Source organism: Lutjanus erythropterus, chromosome 4, assembly GCF_056507025.1.
Source record: "Lutjanus erythropterus isolate fLutEry1 chromosome 4, fLutEry1.hap2, whole genome shotgun sequence".
NCBI classification, from domain to species: domain Eukaryota; kingdom Metazoa; phylum Chordata; class Actinopteri; order Lutjaniformes; family Lutjanidae; genus Lutjanus; species Lutjanus erythropterus.
In genome coordinates this window covers 47,765,448-47,783,386 of record NC_139320.1, presented here as the reverse complement: position 1 = coordinate 47,783,386, position 17,939 = coordinate 47,765,448, and the positions used below count along the sequence as shown (strand labels likewise).

The 17,939-nt window shown below is 39.5% G+C and overlaps 1 protein-coding gene across 3 annotated transcripts in view; it reads left to right on the top strand.

The window, feature by feature from the left end:
• The window catches only part of myo1cb (myosin Ic, paralog b), an 82,038-nt gene extending 68,669 nt beyond the window's left edge, over positions 1–13,369 (top strand). For all 3 annotated transcript variants that reach the window (XM_084718176.1, XM_084718179.1, XM_084718178.1), the window contains 19 exons: positions 383–474; positions 649–743; positions 2,683–2,729; positions 2,821–2,901; positions 3,455–3,560; positions 6,074–6,191; positions 7,186–7,299; positions 7,502–7,578; positions 7,684–7,752; positions 7,852–7,936; positions 8,122–8,281; positions 8,597–8,680; positions 8,787–8,880; positions 8,990–9,045; positions 9,145–9,280; positions 9,844–9,914; positions 10,023–10,120; positions 10,335–10,434; positions 11,881–13,369. In XM_084718176.1, coding sequence (XP_084574302.1) covers positions 383–474; positions 649–743; positions 2,683–2,729; positions 2,821–2,901; positions 3,455–3,560; positions 6,074–6,191; positions 7,186–7,299; positions 7,502–7,578; positions 7,684–7,752; positions 7,852–7,936; positions 8,122–8,281; positions 8,597–8,680; positions 8,787–8,880; positions 8,990–9,045; positions 9,145–9,280; positions 9,844–9,914; positions 10,023–10,120; positions 10,335–10,434; positions 11,881–11,907 — 1,710 coding nt within the window. In that variant the 3' untranslated portion in view covers positions 11,908–13,369. The remainder of the gene's footprint in view (positions 1–382; positions 475–648; positions 744–2,682; positions 2,730–2,820; positions 2,902–3,454; positions 3,561–6,073; positions 6,192–7,185; positions 7,300–7,501; positions 7,579–7,683; positions 7,753–7,851; positions 7,937–8,121; positions 8,282–8,596; positions 8,681–8,786; positions 8,881–8,989; positions 9,046–9,144; positions 9,281–9,843; positions 9,915–10,022; positions 10,121–10,334; positions 10,435–11,880) is intronic.
• Positions 13,370–17,939: the final 4,570 nt, after the last annotated feature.

The window sequence follows — 17,939 nt, the reverse complement described above, 5'->3', positions numbered from 1 at the left end:
CACCCAAACAACTTGCACCAAGATAACGTGACATATTAAAGGAAAAGTTCAACATTTAAGGTAATCCTGGTATCTGTTGTCAACACGACTCCAAGAAATTACTTCTCTTCACCAAAAAAAGTCTAGCACACACATTGTAGAATCACAATTTGTTGTTTTCACGCTTTAGTCCAACATATTCATTGGTGAGCTTTATGGCTTCAGCTCACTATTTATCGCACAGAGGTAAGAGTTGTATTGATCTTCATATCTAACTCTCAGCAACTAAGTAAATATGTATTTCTAAAATGATTGATTTGATCCTGGCACAGATTCACATGCAAACTGCACATTTCCTGTAAGACAATGACTGATTGTTGCTGTTTTTGTCCTCCTATCACAGGACGAGGAGTGTCTGAGGCCCGGAGACGCCAGTGATTTCACCTTCCTAGAGAAGCTGGAGGACACTGTTGGAGGACACGCACACTTTGTCACGTTAGTTTGATTCCTGTGCTTGTGCTGTATAACTGCCACAAATGCAGTTTGGTCTTACGGTGTTTAAAAGTCTGACTGATGACCCGTTGGTGGTATCAGACTGTGAACTATTGAATATGTGTCCAGTCCGTTTACTGATATATCTGTGCTGTGTGTGTGTTTGTTTCCCTGCAGTCACAAGCTGGCTGACGCAAAGACCCGGAAGGTGATGGACCGTGACGAATTCAGACTGCTGCACTACGCTGGAGAGGTCAACTACAATGTCAATGGTGTGTGTGTGTGTGTGTGTGTGTGTGTGTGTGTGTGTGTGTGTGTGTGTGTGTGTGTGCTGCTGTAAACAAGGCCAGTATGACCTCAAGTTCTCGGATGTTTGGTGTTGTGGTGAATTTGGCATGTAGGTCAGGCATACAAAACTAATTCCCAGTACTAAATATCAATACTGTTTGTTAAATATGACACATCTTCAAATGAAAACAAACTTTTTTAATACTTTTGTCTCAATGTGAAGGGAGTTACAGTAAGTTTTCAAGTAAATACCAGCATTCAAATGATGGTCAGTACAAATAAATACAGGCTGGTCTCTAATAAAGACCTGGTGATAAATTCAACATCATGTGCAACATATAGTCATGTTATCCTCACCAGTCTGCTGCTCTGAGTTTCCGATTACTGTGTGGGGTTACAGGTTGCATTAAAATAAAAAGAAAACGCTGTTCATGACTAACACCATCCACTGTGTGTAGTGCTTCTGAGTGGAAGCCGGTCCTGAAGATTAGCTGGTGGATTTGGGGAAGTTAACACCCCAGCAACCTCAGCCAAGATTGTTATCCACTAGAGCATAACATTACCAAAACACACTGGTTAGTCCTCGTCCTAAAAACTTTTTCTCTTGTTAAGTTAAAAATAAAACCTAATATTTGAAAATACAAACAGAATTTATCAATCTAATCTCTGTTTTGTTTGTCTTTGTAAGCTAAGCAGCTAAACAGCGTCATGTAAGAATGAAAAAACAGTCTGATCTTAGATTTTTCCATATAATACTTAAAATGCTAGGACTAAATATCAGTGTACTGTAATACAGGAACAAGACTGTTACTTTCTGAGTTTTTACCTGTTTTAGGCCTCTAGCTAGCTAGCTAACAAGAACGTATTTAAAGGGACAGTTCACTCCAAAATCAAAAACACATATTTTCCCTCTTACCTATAGTGTTATTTATCCATCTAGATAGTTTTAGTGTGAGCTGCCAAGTTTTGGAGATATCTGCCTTCTCTCGAGTGCAATGGAACTAGATGGCAGTCAGCTTGCGGTGCTCAAAGTGCCAAAAAAATCCAGTTTCTACTGAATCGCCAAACAAATCACTGCAACAACTAACTTCATGGAGCTAATGTTGCAGCTCAGCCGAGGAGGACACCATGAATGTTCACATCTCATCCTGTCACAAGCACGAGCCTCTCATCCATGAATAGATGCACGCTCCCTTTTTAACGGTGATATGGTTCGTGGGTGTAGTTTGGTGGAAAGAAAGTAGTTCCTACACGATACTGCTTACAACAAGGTCTGTTGGTTATCTTTAGTAACCAGCTCATGATCTCTGGAAAGAGTTGCTGTTGAGTTTAGGGCTGCTACTAACAATTAATTTGCATTGTCAATTACTTTCTCAATTAATTGATTGTTTGGTCTACAAAATGTCAGAAAATGGTGAAATATGACATTCACTGTTTCCCTCAAATGTCGTGACCTTGCTATTCCTGGCTATTAGCTATCTAACTACAGCTGATTAAGTCTGGTAGCAAAATTAAGGTTTTTTTCTAAAATCACTAAGAAATGCAGATAAAACCAGTGTTTATTATTCGATTAGGATATAATATACTTGGAAAAATAAGAAATAGATGCCTGTTTCAAGTAAAGGGTGTGAGAAAACTGTTTGTGAATCTACAGTCTCAAGGTGGGCATCTGTAGCTGAGGAAGGAGAGTGGGTTGTCCACTAGGTGGTTCGATCCACAGTTCCTCCTGTTCACGTCAAGGTGTCCTTGGGCAAGATTCTGAACTGAACCTGATTGTATATAAAAGCAGCCATTTACAGTGAAAAGTGACTATTTGATCATGGGATCAGACTTTACTGGATATAACCAGTGACAAGGGATACCCTGAGTGGAAATGATTGGTCAGTACGTGTCAGAAGTCTAATTCAATCTTCTCACCCTCAGGATTTTTGGACAAGAACAACGATCTGCTTTTCAGGAACTTAAAAGAGGTGACTTTAAAACTGTAGTTCACCTAAATAGTATGATACATTTGTGGAAAGTTGTACTGAGGTTAAAAATGTCCTTTGTGTGCGTTTGCAGGTTATGTGTATGTCAGAGAACAAGATCCTGACTCAGTGTTTTGACAGGGAGGAGCTGAGTGACAAGAAACGCCCTGATACGGTGAGTTACCTCGTGGTTTGTGTGTGTATTTGTGTGTGTGTTCCCTCTTTGTGTCCTGGGGTTTTCTCTGCCTGTCCTCCCTGCTCTTATAAATCATATTCACATGCATCCCAACATACTTTCCCACCGTAAAACAAACAGTGGTGTGTTTCCCGTCTGCAGTGTTGAGTGGGCGGTCAGATGGGGATTCTCTGCAGCCTCCCACTCACTGAGGAATGCCCTGACACTTGTATGCCCTTCACACACACACGCACACGCACTTGAACAGGGAACTGTCACAGGCTGGTGAGTTAGAGTCCCAGTCCTCCACACTGGGCCCAGTGTTCAGCCTCTACTGGACTGCCAGTCACATCAGCCTCCCCTTTGCTTGCGTAGCTCCTCTTAGGTCATCATCTCAGTCTGTGGGCCTTGATTTGCACACATACACGCTTCTCCTCTTCGGTTTCTACCTTGGGACACTGACCAGCTTCCTCTACCATCCTCTGACCTTCATCTCTCCATCCTTTCCTAACCAGCTTTCGTTTTGTCTGTCTCGTTGTGTCTGCCCCTCCAGGCAGCCACCCAGTTCAAAGCCAGTCTGGCGAAACTCATGGAGATCCTCATGTCGAAGGAGCCGTCGTACATCCGCTGCATCAAGCCCAATGACTCCAAGCAAGCAGGTATGAAGTCAAGTCTTTTCTTTTTTGCTCAGTATGGTACAAGAGATGAATGCAGAAATGTGTCCTTAGAAACCTTGAGGCTGAAACAGACTCACCATGGCAAACTCCAATCACAAGCAGTGAGTGATAGAGTATGAAAATTGTGGAATGTGGAATTCAAACAGACTCAAACATCCAGGCAACCGAAGATCATCTTCATCATCTCATCTTCCTCTTGTATTTTACATGCTGTGGACACATGTTGAGAAACGTGACCTGATAGCACAGAGATCTGATCTTGATTGATTATCTTTCATAGCCTGGATGTTGAATTTTGCTGTCTGAATTTCACCAGGCCAAGCTGAATTTGAGCAAGTGTTTAGTTTAGTTTTTTTTGAGTAGGTTATTGGACGTTCTCTATTTATTACCAAACCTTAAAAGTAACCCATCTCCCAGACTTAGACCGGCTTCTCTATACAGAGACGCATAGTGACTAAATAATTTGTGTTTAATGTTTAATGCCATTCCAAAAGTGAACACAAAATGAAGGAGCTGCATTTAGTGATATTACCAAAAATGTATGATTACAGATGTTTGTGAAGATGTTTTTCTATTCAATAATAATAAAATGAATAATGTAAAATTAAGACTAGAACTAACAACTGACTTCATTATCTATAAAAGTATGTATGATTTACAGGGATCTTTGGGTAGAATGTGGCAGAAATGGAATATAATATTCATAAGTATGTTTTCATAGGTGTATAATCACCTGAAAACAAGAGTTGTTGTGTTGTTGTCATTTTAGAATGAGCTCTTTATATGTGCAACAAGTGTGGGTCCTCCTCCATGGAGGCTGCCATGTTGCACTAGTAGTGACAGGCTGATTCAGTCAGCCAGTCATGTGGCATTTTGAGATAATTGGCGTTTCCTAATGGCTGTGCTCACAAGGCAGTTAAAAAATGTGTGCAGGAACATCTGCAGGCAGATGGGGCACTAGCCCCTGATTGGCCACTGGAGTATGGCAACAGGTTGCCTTTCCCAAAAAGTGGACTCCTGTGGCCCCCACTGCTGCAGCCCAAATGCACAACCCCCATTCAAAATGAATGGGATGCACCTCATTCTGGCTGAATGTGGCCTAACTCGCATATATCCTGCTGTATATGTTTGTCTCAGTCTTTTCTAAGTGTTAACATGTTTCTCCATCCTAAATCTAATCTGAAACCATAACTGGCTAGCATTAAATATACTGCATATAACATTATAATGTATAGAATATTGTAGTTGCTGTTGTCAAACTGTAAGCTCCTCTTCCTTTAATACCACTCACCTTCTGAAATCTTTAGCATAATCAAATGTATTTAGTGTGAATTAATTTAAAAGATCCATCTAAAACAACATGTTACTGACTGAGACGTCCATGTAGATTAGATTGTAATGTTCATGGAATAATGGAATTATACTTGTCTTTCTTTGTTTTGATGTGCTTTTGATACATTATACATCAGCTGTCAGACACCCTGCTCTCTAAATATCAGGATAAGCCATTGAAAAACGCAAATCAGTCAACCACTAGTTTCTACAGTAGCCCAGAAGGGACAAGCCAAACACTGGCGCTAGACACTGCTCTTCACATTTTTGTTAATCTCACACCTACTGTAAATTCTCCCCTGGCAGGTGTTTGCAATAGGGTTGTAAATCGTAATCAGTCATTGGTATCAATTAATCAATTAATCATTTTTAAAAAACATAAACATTTTGCTTGTACGAAACAATACCAGATATGTTTTTTTCTCCTCAATCAAAGCTTTATTGCCACAGCAACATATTGCATGACAGCATTAAAGCCTATGAAACATACACTTGAATATCAGATAATATGTGGAGTGTGCTCATAAAAATAATCTGTTATATTCAGATCTTTATTTGATAATAGACTAATTGAATTTTACTTGACCAACCAAATTCTTAACAACAAATTTATTGATCACTGATTAATGGTTATCATTCCTACCACTAAATCTTACACACTGCTCCTTTAAAGTCAAGTTTTAGAGATTGCACAACGTGAAATGACGCACTGATTTGATTCATTTGATTGTCACTGGTTTGATTCCAGCTTTATGTAACTGTTCTTGTAAACACAGCTGGTTAAAGCAGCTAAGCAGCTTCAACAAGCTAATATCTTACCAGAAACGTCATTTTAATCCTGTACTTTCACTAAATCCAACCAAAACAGTTTGTTTTCAGCTGCGTGAGTGACCGCAGTGTAACTCTCCGTGTGGTCGTCAGTATATCGGGCCGGCCTTTGTTTCTCTCCACAGTGGACCTTTTGTCACTTTCACACTGTTTCTCTGTCCTCTGTCACTCCTACTGCTGTTGTTTAGCATTTACTGGTTTTCTCTGGTTCATTTTGTCCAACAGACTTTACATTTTTCTCAGAGTGATCTGACCCTGCTCTCCATCTCCATCTCCCTCTCCCCAACCCCCCCCCCCCCCCACCCCCCCCCCACCCCGTCTCCTCCGGACCACAGGTCGATTCGACGAGGTGTTGATCCGTCACCAGGTCAAGTACCTGGGGCTGATGGAGAACCTGAGGGTGAGGAGAGCTGGCTTTGCTTACAGACGGCGCTACGAGGTCTTCCTACAGAGGTGATCAACTACTTGTCTCTGTATTTTTTTACCAGCATGGTACAATCACATGGAAGCACCGTATCAGGAATATGATCAAGTATATGTGTTCTACTGCACAACCAATATGACAACTCCATATAGTCAAATTGTCCACATTAGACATACAGAGTAAAGAGTACATAGGTTATGTTACTGTCTCAGTTTATTACTGATACCTCTATATGTCCTGCACAAACAAGACCGTCAGCGAGAAGATCGGCTATTTCTGTGCTCATTCTTAATTCCAACACCAGGTCTCTGTGCAATCAGATGAAACGAGCCAGAGATTTATGGAGCTTTATTGGTAAACTGTAAATCTGAGAGAAATGAGCTTCAACAATGATTTTTATGTCATATATCTAACGAACCCAAACTGCATAATGTTGCTTAAGGACTGAACAGAAGTAGGGCTGTAACAAACAGTTATTCAGGGCTGGATGTAACAAATTATGACCACTCATGTTACTGTAATAAAGTCACTTTTTGGGTATTAGTACTTTATATTTTAGTCTGTATTTTACTCTTAAAGGAGAAATCTACAATCCATAATACATCTACTGTAATACATCATAAAATTACCTTGATATGTCATCAGAGATCAGATTTACGATGTTTAAGATTTGCTGTTTTTCTTTGTCTATGTGACAGTAAACAGAATATCCTCACAAAGTCAGAGGCTAGAATAAGGCACTGTTCAGCATTTTTGCTTTAGAAAAATAACTTATTAGAATAGTTGCAGATTATCGTTTGACTAAAAGTTTCAGGTCTAAAACTGAGACCTTCTGTTCCCAGGACTATCTGCTCACTCATCATGACACTCCTGCTGGTACAGAATCTCTCACCAGCTGATTGCTGAGTTGTACATAGTGGGAGTTTAAATGCTGGTCTTTGGCTTAGAGGCTGTGTTTTTTAACCTTCAGGCTTTATTCCTGAAGCAGCATTCAAGTATTTACATGTGTTTGTGTGTGTTTAGGTATAAGTCCCTGTGTCCAGACACATGGCCTAACTGGCAGGGGAAACTGGCTGATGGAGTGGCCACACTGGTCAAACACCTGGGATACAAACCTGAGGAGTACAAACTGGGCAGGTCAGCAGCACACAAACTGACACAGATTCTCATATGGGTCATTTAGATTATTTAGTACAAGTTTAAACTTCTATTTTCTTGTTTAACATTTTTATACATTTTTAACTTATTTGTCCCTTTGTTGCCCTTTATGAGTTGCATTTAATCATGTTTGTAAAGCGCTCTGAGGTGAAACGTTTTTACTTCAACCTCAACATTTTAGGTCCAAAATCTTCATCCGTTTCCCAAAGACCTTGTTTGCCACTGAGGATGCTCTAGAGACCAGGAAACACAGTCTTGGTGAGAGCCTCTGACACAACTGATGATTTGTGCTGAGAACTTTCATCATCACCACAGATTTAAACCATATGGTTCGTCTCTCTTTCTCTCTCTGTTACCCCACAGCCACCAAGCTGCAAGCAGGGTGGAGAGGCTACAGCCAGAGGTCAAAATACCAGAAGCTCAGAACATCAGGTGAGGAAACGTTTGTTTTTTTTCTTTACTAAAGTCATTTCAGATTTTGTTAAACAGCTGAAATGTTGTTCCTTAATATGTATGTAATGTACCTTGCAGCTATTGCCATCCAGGCGTGGTGGAGAGGGATCCTGGCAAGGAGGAGAGCCCAGCGCAGGCGACAGGCTGCTGATACCATCCGCAGGTACAGACAGTAACAGTAACAGACCAGCAGATGGCACCATACACTCACTGTTTGATAAATACACCCCACATAGAAAACAAATGTGTCTTAACATGTGGCTTTAAAGTGAGGATGCTACGTGAAGTTTTTGCACAATTTCCTTTTTTAAGTCCATCTTCTTATTCTGTTCCTCGTCTCACCCTCAGGTTCATCAAAGGCTTCATCTACCGCCACAAGGAGCGCTGTCCAGAAAATGAGTATTTCCTGGATTATGTGCGCTACTCCTTCCTCATGAACCTGCGCAGGAGCCTGCCCAAGAACGTCCTGGACAAGAGCTGGCCGACACCTCCTGCTGCTCTCACTGAGGTGGGGATAAAACATATACACTCATACACACACACAATCTTTTCTTTTCTAAATCTTTAAAGTAGTAATACCACAGTGTAGAAATACTCAAGTTACAAGTAAAGGTCATGCATTCAAAATTTAAGTTCACTAATAAAAGTAGAAGTACTCAGTGCTGGAAGCTCAAGCTAGATGTCACTAAATCTTACACACTGGTCCTTTAAAGTTTAAAAGTGAATGTTATACAAGACTCCTCATACATACAACACTGAATAGTGATTTTTTGCTGCCAGCAGAGCTGTTGTGAAAGTGTTCTGTCTGTTTCTGTGTCCTCAGGCATCAGAGCATTTGCGTAAGCTGTGCATGCAGAACATGGTGTGGAGCTACTGCAAGAAGATCAGTCCTGAGTGGAAACACCAGGTGAGTATTGTCCCATCGGCAGTCAAGACAGGCTTTTACAGCTCTGTTGTTTGCTGCTCTGTTGTTCATTTCCTCTGCATCGCTGTAATCACATGTGTTTGAATAGATGGAGCAGAAGATGATCGCCAGTGAGATCTTCAAGGACAAGAAGGACAACTACCCACAGAGCGTGCCCAAACTGTTCGTCAGCACGAGACTCAGTAAGACTCACACATTTTTACTCCGACAACAAATCAGATGTGAAAGATTTACAGGCTTCATATTGTGAATTCTGTAAAAGACCATAACAGCATGTTTCCTCTTGTTCAGACGGCGAGGACATTAACCCCAAAGTGCTGCAGGCTCTGGGCAGCGAGAAGATGAAGGTTCGTACAGCAAAGTCACAAAACAAAGGGCAGTATAGTCTAAATACTGTCTTTACGTGTTTTCATCAAGTCTTTTGACCACCCTCCTTCTTTTCCCAGTATGCAGTGCCAGTCACCAAGTACGACAGAAAAGGTTACAAGGCTCGGCCTCGCCAGCTGCTGCTCACCGCTAACACTGCCGTCATCGTAGAGGAGGGCAAAGTCAAGCAGCGCATCGACTACGGAGCTCTGAAAGGTCAGACGTCGGCTGCCAGTTTCTGCTGTTTCTGTTTGTGGACTGATGACATAAATAAAGACGGACAACATAAGAGCTCTTCAAAAGTGAAGCCAAAACATCTCAATTTTGTTAGTTTATAATGAAGAATTGTAAAATATCACTTAATTATGAGATGTTGATCTGCCTTTATAATCATTAATACCACCAGATAATAGATGTGGTCAAGTTTGCAACCCACACTTCTCCTTGTTACATAAATACTGCCTGAAATATGACTAATATATTATAACAGTAGCCAAAGTTACACCTTAAAAACATTTCCTGAGATTTCTGCGATAATGTGCGTCTTTACTCAGGATAGAAAATGTCTCATTTTCAGGAAAAATGTTAATTCCTAATTACTACTGTGCAGACTGGCTCCAGATGACGTGACCAGAGATGGCAGCTCTCATATCCAGGATGTTTTGGCTTCATTTTTGTACTGTAGGAGGAAGTAGAGACGTGTCGCCCACCTGTATTTACATTCAGTGGTGTGGACAGTGTGGAGTTCATTACTCATTCAAGCTGTCCTTCTCCTGCAGGCATCTCAGTCAGCTCTCTCAGCGACGGCTTGTTTGTTCTGCATGTGCCCAGTGACGACAACAAACAGAAGGTAAAACCGAGGATGTATTATGAATGAAGCAGGTGTCATGTAGCTCAGTGTGAGTGTAGATCTGCTTTACTGAGTTTTCACTGCGTCCGTTTCACCGTGTCCCCTCAGGGAGATGTGGTTTTGCAGAGCGACCATGTGATCGAGACCTTGACCAAGATTGCGATCTGTGCTGACAAAATTAACAGCATCAACATCAACCAGGGCAGGTGAGGAGCAAAAACACCTTGAACATGCAGTTGGCATGTAATAAGAGTACGAGTGTGCAACCTTATCCTGGTTTCTGTGTGTCTGTCCTTAATGACACTAACAGCACTATAAGACTCCTTAAAATAAATCTCTACTTCATACTCAAGCATCTACAGGTGGAAAATGGTAAAAACCAGACAGGCGTGTCTAACACTCTGTCTCTTCCTCCTTCAGTATAAAGTTTACAGTGGGTCAGGGGAAAGAGGGGATCATAGACTTCACGCCCGGATCAGAACTACTGGTGGCCAAGGCTAAGAACGGACACTTGTCTGTGGTGAGTCTGATTCATCCTCTTCAGTTTCTCTTAACTGAAAACTATGCTAATACCTTTGATTTGATTTTATGTCATTTAATCTCAATTTACAGAACAGCAGTTTAAGAAATAATGTTGAAAATGTGTTTTATTGCCGACTTTGATTAACTTATCACCCTAAATAAGGATTTTTCAATAGCAGCATACTGTTTAAATGGATAGTTGTGATTATTTGAAGTGGGGTTGTATGAGGTCATTGACAGTCAGTGTATTACCTACAGTAGATGAAGATCAGTAAACCCACAGTTTGAAGAAGCAGCAGGGGTACTGGTGCAGGAAGCAAACAAGGGTATTACAATTTCATTATTAAATTGAAAACTGATCGAAATGAGCTTTTACTTTCAATAATCGAAATCAAAGACAGAAACTGTGATTCTCCCAGTATGTTTTTTTCTCTCCATCCCCAACTTGCTGCATCGGGTGAATGTTCAAGGACACAGTGTAGCTTATTGGCCATTAAATCACACTTAATACCATTTCAAAGAAAATGTAAGTGACACTTGTCAAGGCATGAAACCAATGATCTGTTGATCTTCAGAAATCAAGACTCAAGAGTCTAACTGTGGCTTATCTGTCGATGAGCTGCTGTGGACAGGGTCAGCAGCTGAATGTATTTTAGCCACTTAAAAAAATCTGTAGAAGTGTATGTTGCTGCTTCAATACGTTAGTTTGTTTGTGTTACTGTGTGACTTTAGTGTTTTAAGGGTTAATAACAAACTAACAGATCAAGTCAGTGGTACTCCAGCAACTCCTGTGTTCTGAAAAGTAAAATGACTCTTTTTGTTCAGGGCATCACTAAGGGAGTCCGTTCCTTTGGACAGAGCGATATTTGGCTGATGTAACAGCGGTTAATTTTCATGGTTTGAGATTCTTCAAACTGGCAGAAAATATTGTGTTAATGTTAAACTTCACCACAAAGTAAGAAGCTGATTTAGAAAATAGATTTTCAGGGTTTTTGATGTTGTGGTTTCAGGCTGCTGCGCTGCTAAAAAATGTTGTTAATACATCTTTAAATTTGGCAGTTTCATTGACAAAAATATCTCAAGAAGAACATCACTCAAATGAAGATTTGGGTGTTTTTAGCAGGTTTAATAATTTCTAAGTACTGTGAAATCCTCTTAAGCCACACAAGGAATATTTCTTGAGCCAGATTTCTCATAAAAACATGAAACATTATTAACTAGCTCTTTGTTCGGGTGGCGCCTTCAAGTTAGAACTGTCTGGTTAATATTTCATTCTAATAAATGGCCGTTATCAGTGGAGACATCAGTGTTGTGTTATCTGGAAACTGGATTCAGGCATATTTTTACTGAAGTTTTTGTTTTAGCATGGTTACTTCCTGCTTCTGTCCAAAGAGTAGACGTCTCTGACATGATGTGACCTTTTCCCCCCCGGCATGTCTTCCAGACCGCTCCCAGACTGAACTCCAGATGATGGCCATCCTGAGCACACCAGGACATAAATACTCCTGACCTCTCCCATCCTCCAATCACACGACCGCAGACCCCGCTCTGCCTAAGCCAATCAGACGCCAGCTGTCACTTCACGGGTGACACGTGCTTCCAATTAAAAAAAACAAACAAAACAAAAACAAATAAAAATACAGCAAAACTAATTGATATATTTATGTTTATATATTATATTTTTGGGATTAATACTGTTGCTGTTTGAATATACTGATTTTATATATGAGGCCAAGGAATAACAAATATTTTGGTGCATTTTTCTTGCACCATGTGTGTTTATTGTGCTTTATTTGGGAACATGACCAAGAAAACGATGAGGGAAGAGTCAGAATAAGAGACAACAATGAGAAGAAGAAGGAGGGGATTGTTGTTGATGAAAATCAGGGTTGTTGCCTGTTGCCTCTTTTTTTTTCTGTTTACTTTTTCTGCTTGATTGTCTCGCCAACACTACTTCTCTAACTGGGTTGGACGGCTTGTTATTGAAGCATGAAGGTGTGTAGAACAGGGCTGACAGTATGTAGGTTAGCTGTTGAGAGGTTCAGGGACGAGGAAGAATAAGTTTTCAGTCAAATGGAGACGCCTCGGCTACGAAAAAGACTGGTAGTGTCAGACTGTGGCTCACTAAATCGAGGAATAGACGTCAAATTCTATTTGTAGTGTTTTCGTAAGAAAAAAGCTTGTCGTGAGGGATTCACTACATTAAATGAACAGCATTCAGTGTAAATGCTGCAAAAAGGAACAAAGTATGTGAGAAGTGAATGAGAAAAGGCAAGAGAAAGGTGAAAAGAGAGATGATAGAAGGCGGCGGCATTTGTTTTGCCTTGACCCCGGGCGCTCGTGCCTTCCTCCTCGACTAATTTATTCACAATGAGTGAGTTGAGCTGTTTATTGATGTCCGAAAACCATGACACTCAACGCAGGAATGAGTCGAGTTGTGTGTAGATAGAAACTGACTGAGCGTTGCTCCAGCCTGTACAGCAGTCCGCCCTCGTTCAGAAACACTTAACATGCTCTGACTCGGTCCAAGGCCCCAGCATCTCTCTGTGATTGGCTGCGTTTCCTCCATGTTTCCGTCTCTGCTCTGCTCCTCCAGCCTCCTCCCTGACCTCCCTGTTGTCTGTCGTCTTACAGAACCGGAGCTTCTGTCTCGCTGTGACTGAACTGGTCTGGTGGCTACACACGACTAGGGTTCGACCAACATTTTTAAAACAATTTCTTTTCGTTTATCCAATAAATGACTCCATTTTTACAGTTCATTTAAAATGTGAGACAAACTCTGTGTTCAGCTAAAATGAAAAACAGTGGTTCTAGATGAAGGTTACCAATAGTTGTGTATTGTCTACATGTCTGACATGTATAAATGTGACATTTTTAAAGGAATATTTACAAGAGTTAGATGAGAAGACTGATACAACTCTCAGGTTTCTATGAAGCTGACAAACAGCCAGCTTGACTGTCCGAAGGTAAAAAAATCCACCTGCACATTTTGTTTTACAAATTAAAGGTCCAGTGTGCAAGGTTTATGTGACTCTATTGGCAGAATATGGCAGAAATGGACGAGTTTCATGGCCACCGTCGATTCTCCTAAATGCCTTGGAAGGGGAGGGTGTGACAAGGTGTTTGCTCACCGCTAGATGCCACTAAATGCTACACACAGTTGTATCAATCAATTTGTCTAATTTTCTGCAAAAGAAAATACATAAGTATATTCCCCAAAATCTTAGGAAAGCACAGATGCAAAATATGAAGTTACAGCCAGGAGACAGCTAGCTTACCTTAGGGGGAAACGGCTAGCTTGTCTCTGTCCAAAGGTTAAAAAAATCCATCGACACATTTTGGATTTAATACAAATTAAACAAACAAGTCTTAAGTAGTGAGTTTTAGAGGTGATGAAAGACTGATTTTGTTAACCTTAGAGCAGTGAGACTAGCTGTTCCTGCAGCTCCTCATTTCCAATCTTCATGCTAAGCTAAGCTAACCACCTACTGGCTGTAGCTTCATGTTTAATGCACAGATTGTATCAATTCTCTCATCAAATATTCTGCAAAGAAGTACATCAGTGCATTCCCCAAAATGTCAAACTTCTTTAGTGAAAAAAAAAAATTGCAATAGCATCATGCAAGACTAAAAATCTTTGTTAAAGCTCATGACACCAGTAAAAGTTTAACGGCCTCCTACAGGCCATTTCTGCAATAATCATCTCTCTGTCTGACCCAAACTCTGACCAAAGACTGATCCTCAAATAGTTGTGTTGTTGAAAACTTTTGAGAGGAGCTCCAAAATGTTTCCAATATATATATATATATTTTTTTTGTTGTTGTTGCTCTTTTTTCCAAACCTCGCTCAATGACAGAACCTTTTCTCTCTCCATGGCTCTGGCGGGTGCAATATGCCGACGCAGGACTGTGCGACTGCACTTAAAATATACTAGCCAAAGACCCTGTTGATTTCTAGTGATTCTGTGTTGTATGATTTCTATGACATTATTATGAATGTTGTTGTTTTTTCAGGAGGGAGATCTATATGTACAGTTTGTGACGTTCGATGTGAAACATTTTGGGAGAAAAAGCTTCTAGTATTGTTTGTTAACGCAAACCTGTCCATGTGCCTTGTTGGATAGCAATACAGCAGACTTGTGTGGGATTGAAAGAGAAATACCTCCTCGACAGAGTCCAGACTCCGGCTGACGACGGTTGTCGGGCCATTTCTTAAAGTTTCCCAGCAGCACCTAAAGGTCTCCTCCCTCTGTGTGTATAAGCTTTATTCAAACCAAATCCTAAGTTTATCTATTGATTTACAGATGCACTCCTGTTACCAGTCCTGACTTACTGTATGCACCACACCAATGTATAATTAAGCCAACACACTAAAAGATAAGATACTAAGATTTGAAAAATAAATTTGAAATGTAAATGCAAAGTCTTGATTGGTTGTTTGTGGTTTGTTTTTCTGTTCCTGTTTACCTGTCTGGATATCCTGAAGTCTAATGGTTTGCTACCTAGATAAAAAGTGAACAAAACGTTTCGTTGGTTGTGTCTAAAATCACTCACTCATCCATTCATTTCCATGAAGGTAATTATCAAAGTCATTCATGTCTTTTTTTTACATTTAGCACAATGCATGATGGTATGTAGTGCGTGGTTAGTGACCATTGGTTGTACACTACTCTTCATGATGCATTGAGTGATGCTAAACCAAGTCCACTGTACAGGTTATAATAATTCTCACTATACGTTTGGACAGCATTACAAAATGGTCAACAGTAGTGGACTATATAATGAGTGAATCTGGACACACTTTCAGAAAAACTTGGCTAAATGAATGGAGCATTACTTTAGAATGTAATCTAGAGTAAATATGGGGTTTAAAGAGAGGTTTGAATTTAACTTTGTTTAATTTTAAGCTCTTTTTTAAATTTGGGGGAACATCATTTAAAGTTAAATCAGGTTCAAAATGAATTTTGTTGGTGCAACTCAATCTTAAAACGGTTGATTTTTGATTGGATTAATAGAATTATTAACACATATTTACCGTCAAATACCATGAAAATGGAAGCAGAAATGCCCGTCTGTTTTAAGTGAAACTGTGTGTTTACTTGTTTAAGAATGTGCATAACTGAGGCACAGTATCAGCTGATCTGATCAGGCCCTTCATGTTCTGTCTGCACTGCTTTATTACATAATCTGGAGGAGCTGCCTGTGTTGAAATCATTTTTCACCAGAAACTTGTAGAAATAATGTTCGATGTCATCATCATCCACTGACTTTTCTAAGAGAAAAGGTTCATAACAGTCAGTTCATAAAGAGGCTCTGCCTTAGGGGCCTCCTGACCTCTTGGGCTCCCGGGTCTGTGCCTGGTAGTCCTGTGTTTTAATTCATCAGCAGTGGTGGAATTATCAGGGTTTATTATTATTATTATTATTATTATTATTATTATTAAAGTCTAAAGTTTAGATGACTGAGATGATGTAACTGTTCTCATTGTGGTGTTCTTTTGAACCATTTTATTAAAGTGTAGTTAAAGACTGTACTTGACTTATCAGCTGATCAATGCATTGGAGAAAAATATACTTTAAACTCAAGTTAAATAATTAAGATCTAATTGCCACTGGAATAGTTGCCATGTCTTTGGAAAAAACTGAAAGACTTTTGCTTTGAATGATACAATGCTTGACATCTAGGTGAAAATAATTTGAACTTTTTATTTGAACTTTTTTTTTTTAAACTTTCTTAGATAATACAGCAGTAATGTGATTACTTTGAGGTGTGTTTTTATTAAATATGCAGCAGATTAATATGACTTCTTTTTACAGTGTTAAAATTTCCCTACCACAGGGTAACGCTAACATATTAATATCATAGCCTTGTCCTTGTTGGTCAAAAAAATATTAACTGATGCGCATATATTTTTTCTTAAAGTAAAAGATGTGTATTTCAAGTCGCCTTTAGATTTTGAAGGGAAATGTGCAAAAAGTTCACCTTCCCCCTGTAAAAATGCTCAATCGCCCATCAGAAGCAGCCACTAGGTGTCGCCCTCGCTGTGATTTCCCCCCGGTGGTTTTTGTTTTCAGCTGTCCTTTCCACTGGACCATGTGAGCCCTCCTCTCCTGTGTTTCTTGGTATTAGACGCTGGGCATGAAGTTAGAAGTAAACAGTGAGTCACCTCACATGCTGATGGCAGGATTTATAGACTATATATACTGCAGTGTTTATATAAACCCTATAGACCTGTGTTACAGTAAGAAAACAGGGATTAGAGTTTCACTGGGTCTCAGTTCATGTACTGAAGGAATTGTCACATCAGAAGGAGATGGTTTACAGACTTTTAATGCAGACACAGAGACTTTATCTTGATTAGAAATGATTTAAAGCTGAAAACGTTCCTAGTGTGGTTCTGTTGCACCATAAAGGCCTGAATAATCTTTTTTTCCCCTTTACTTCAGGAGTGTATTTACTATTTATTATGTTGAACAACACAGTAAAAGTCAGAAGTATCTTTAAGCCAAAATTCTTCATTTGTTTTCTACCAAAGTGGTTTTATTGTCACTGAGATGAAATAGTGGCTAAATGTAGATTTGTAGCTTCATACTGACTACATTGTTTTGTATTTCAAAATAAAAGCTTGTGTCCCATAACTATGAGCTGTTCAGTGTTTCCAAATATACTCAGTCTCTTCAACATTTTTTTTAGCATTAAGAAACAACATGCATGTAATATTTAAGTACTGAAACCCCAAAATAGTTCTTTTCTTTCTTGACTTTATGCGTTTATTTACTGTTAATCACATTGAATAACACAGTAAACATCGAAATATCTTTAAGTATACATTCTTCATTTGTTTTCTGACGAATTATTTGTAGTTTTACTTTCAATGAGTTTTTATAATAGCTGTAAAATTAAATGTAGCTCTGGATTTTCATACTGACTACATTTTTTTTGTGTTTTTTTTTTTTTTTTTCAAAATAAAAGCTTGTGTCCGGTCATTATCAGCTGTTCTGACTGTATTCAAACATACCAAAGCAAACAGTTTCCCCAACATTTTTTTAGTATTGAGAAACAGCTCACATGTAATATTTAAGCACCAAAAGGCCTCATCATTTTTCTTAATTTACGGTATGGGTATATTCACGATTAATAGCATTAATATAGTAAACATCAAATTTAGGTTACCTTTAAATTACTTTAAATACTTTCTGACAAACTGTGTAGTTTTATTGTATTTCAGTTTTTATACTAGCTCCATAATTAAATGTAGTTCTATTGACTAGCTTAGCTTGATTTTCTTTCAAAGTAAAAGCTTGTGTTCCATAATAATCAGCTGTTTTTGAGGCTGTCTCAAAACATACCTGCGAGCTGTGTTCCTCCAACAATATTTTAGTATTGTGAAACAACACACATGTAATATTGCCGCGCTCTGATTGGCTGCGGCTGGTCTCTAGCTCAGCCACGGGCCAATGAGGAGGCGCTGGTGTTTTCGCACGGCTGCTGTGCTGCTATAAAG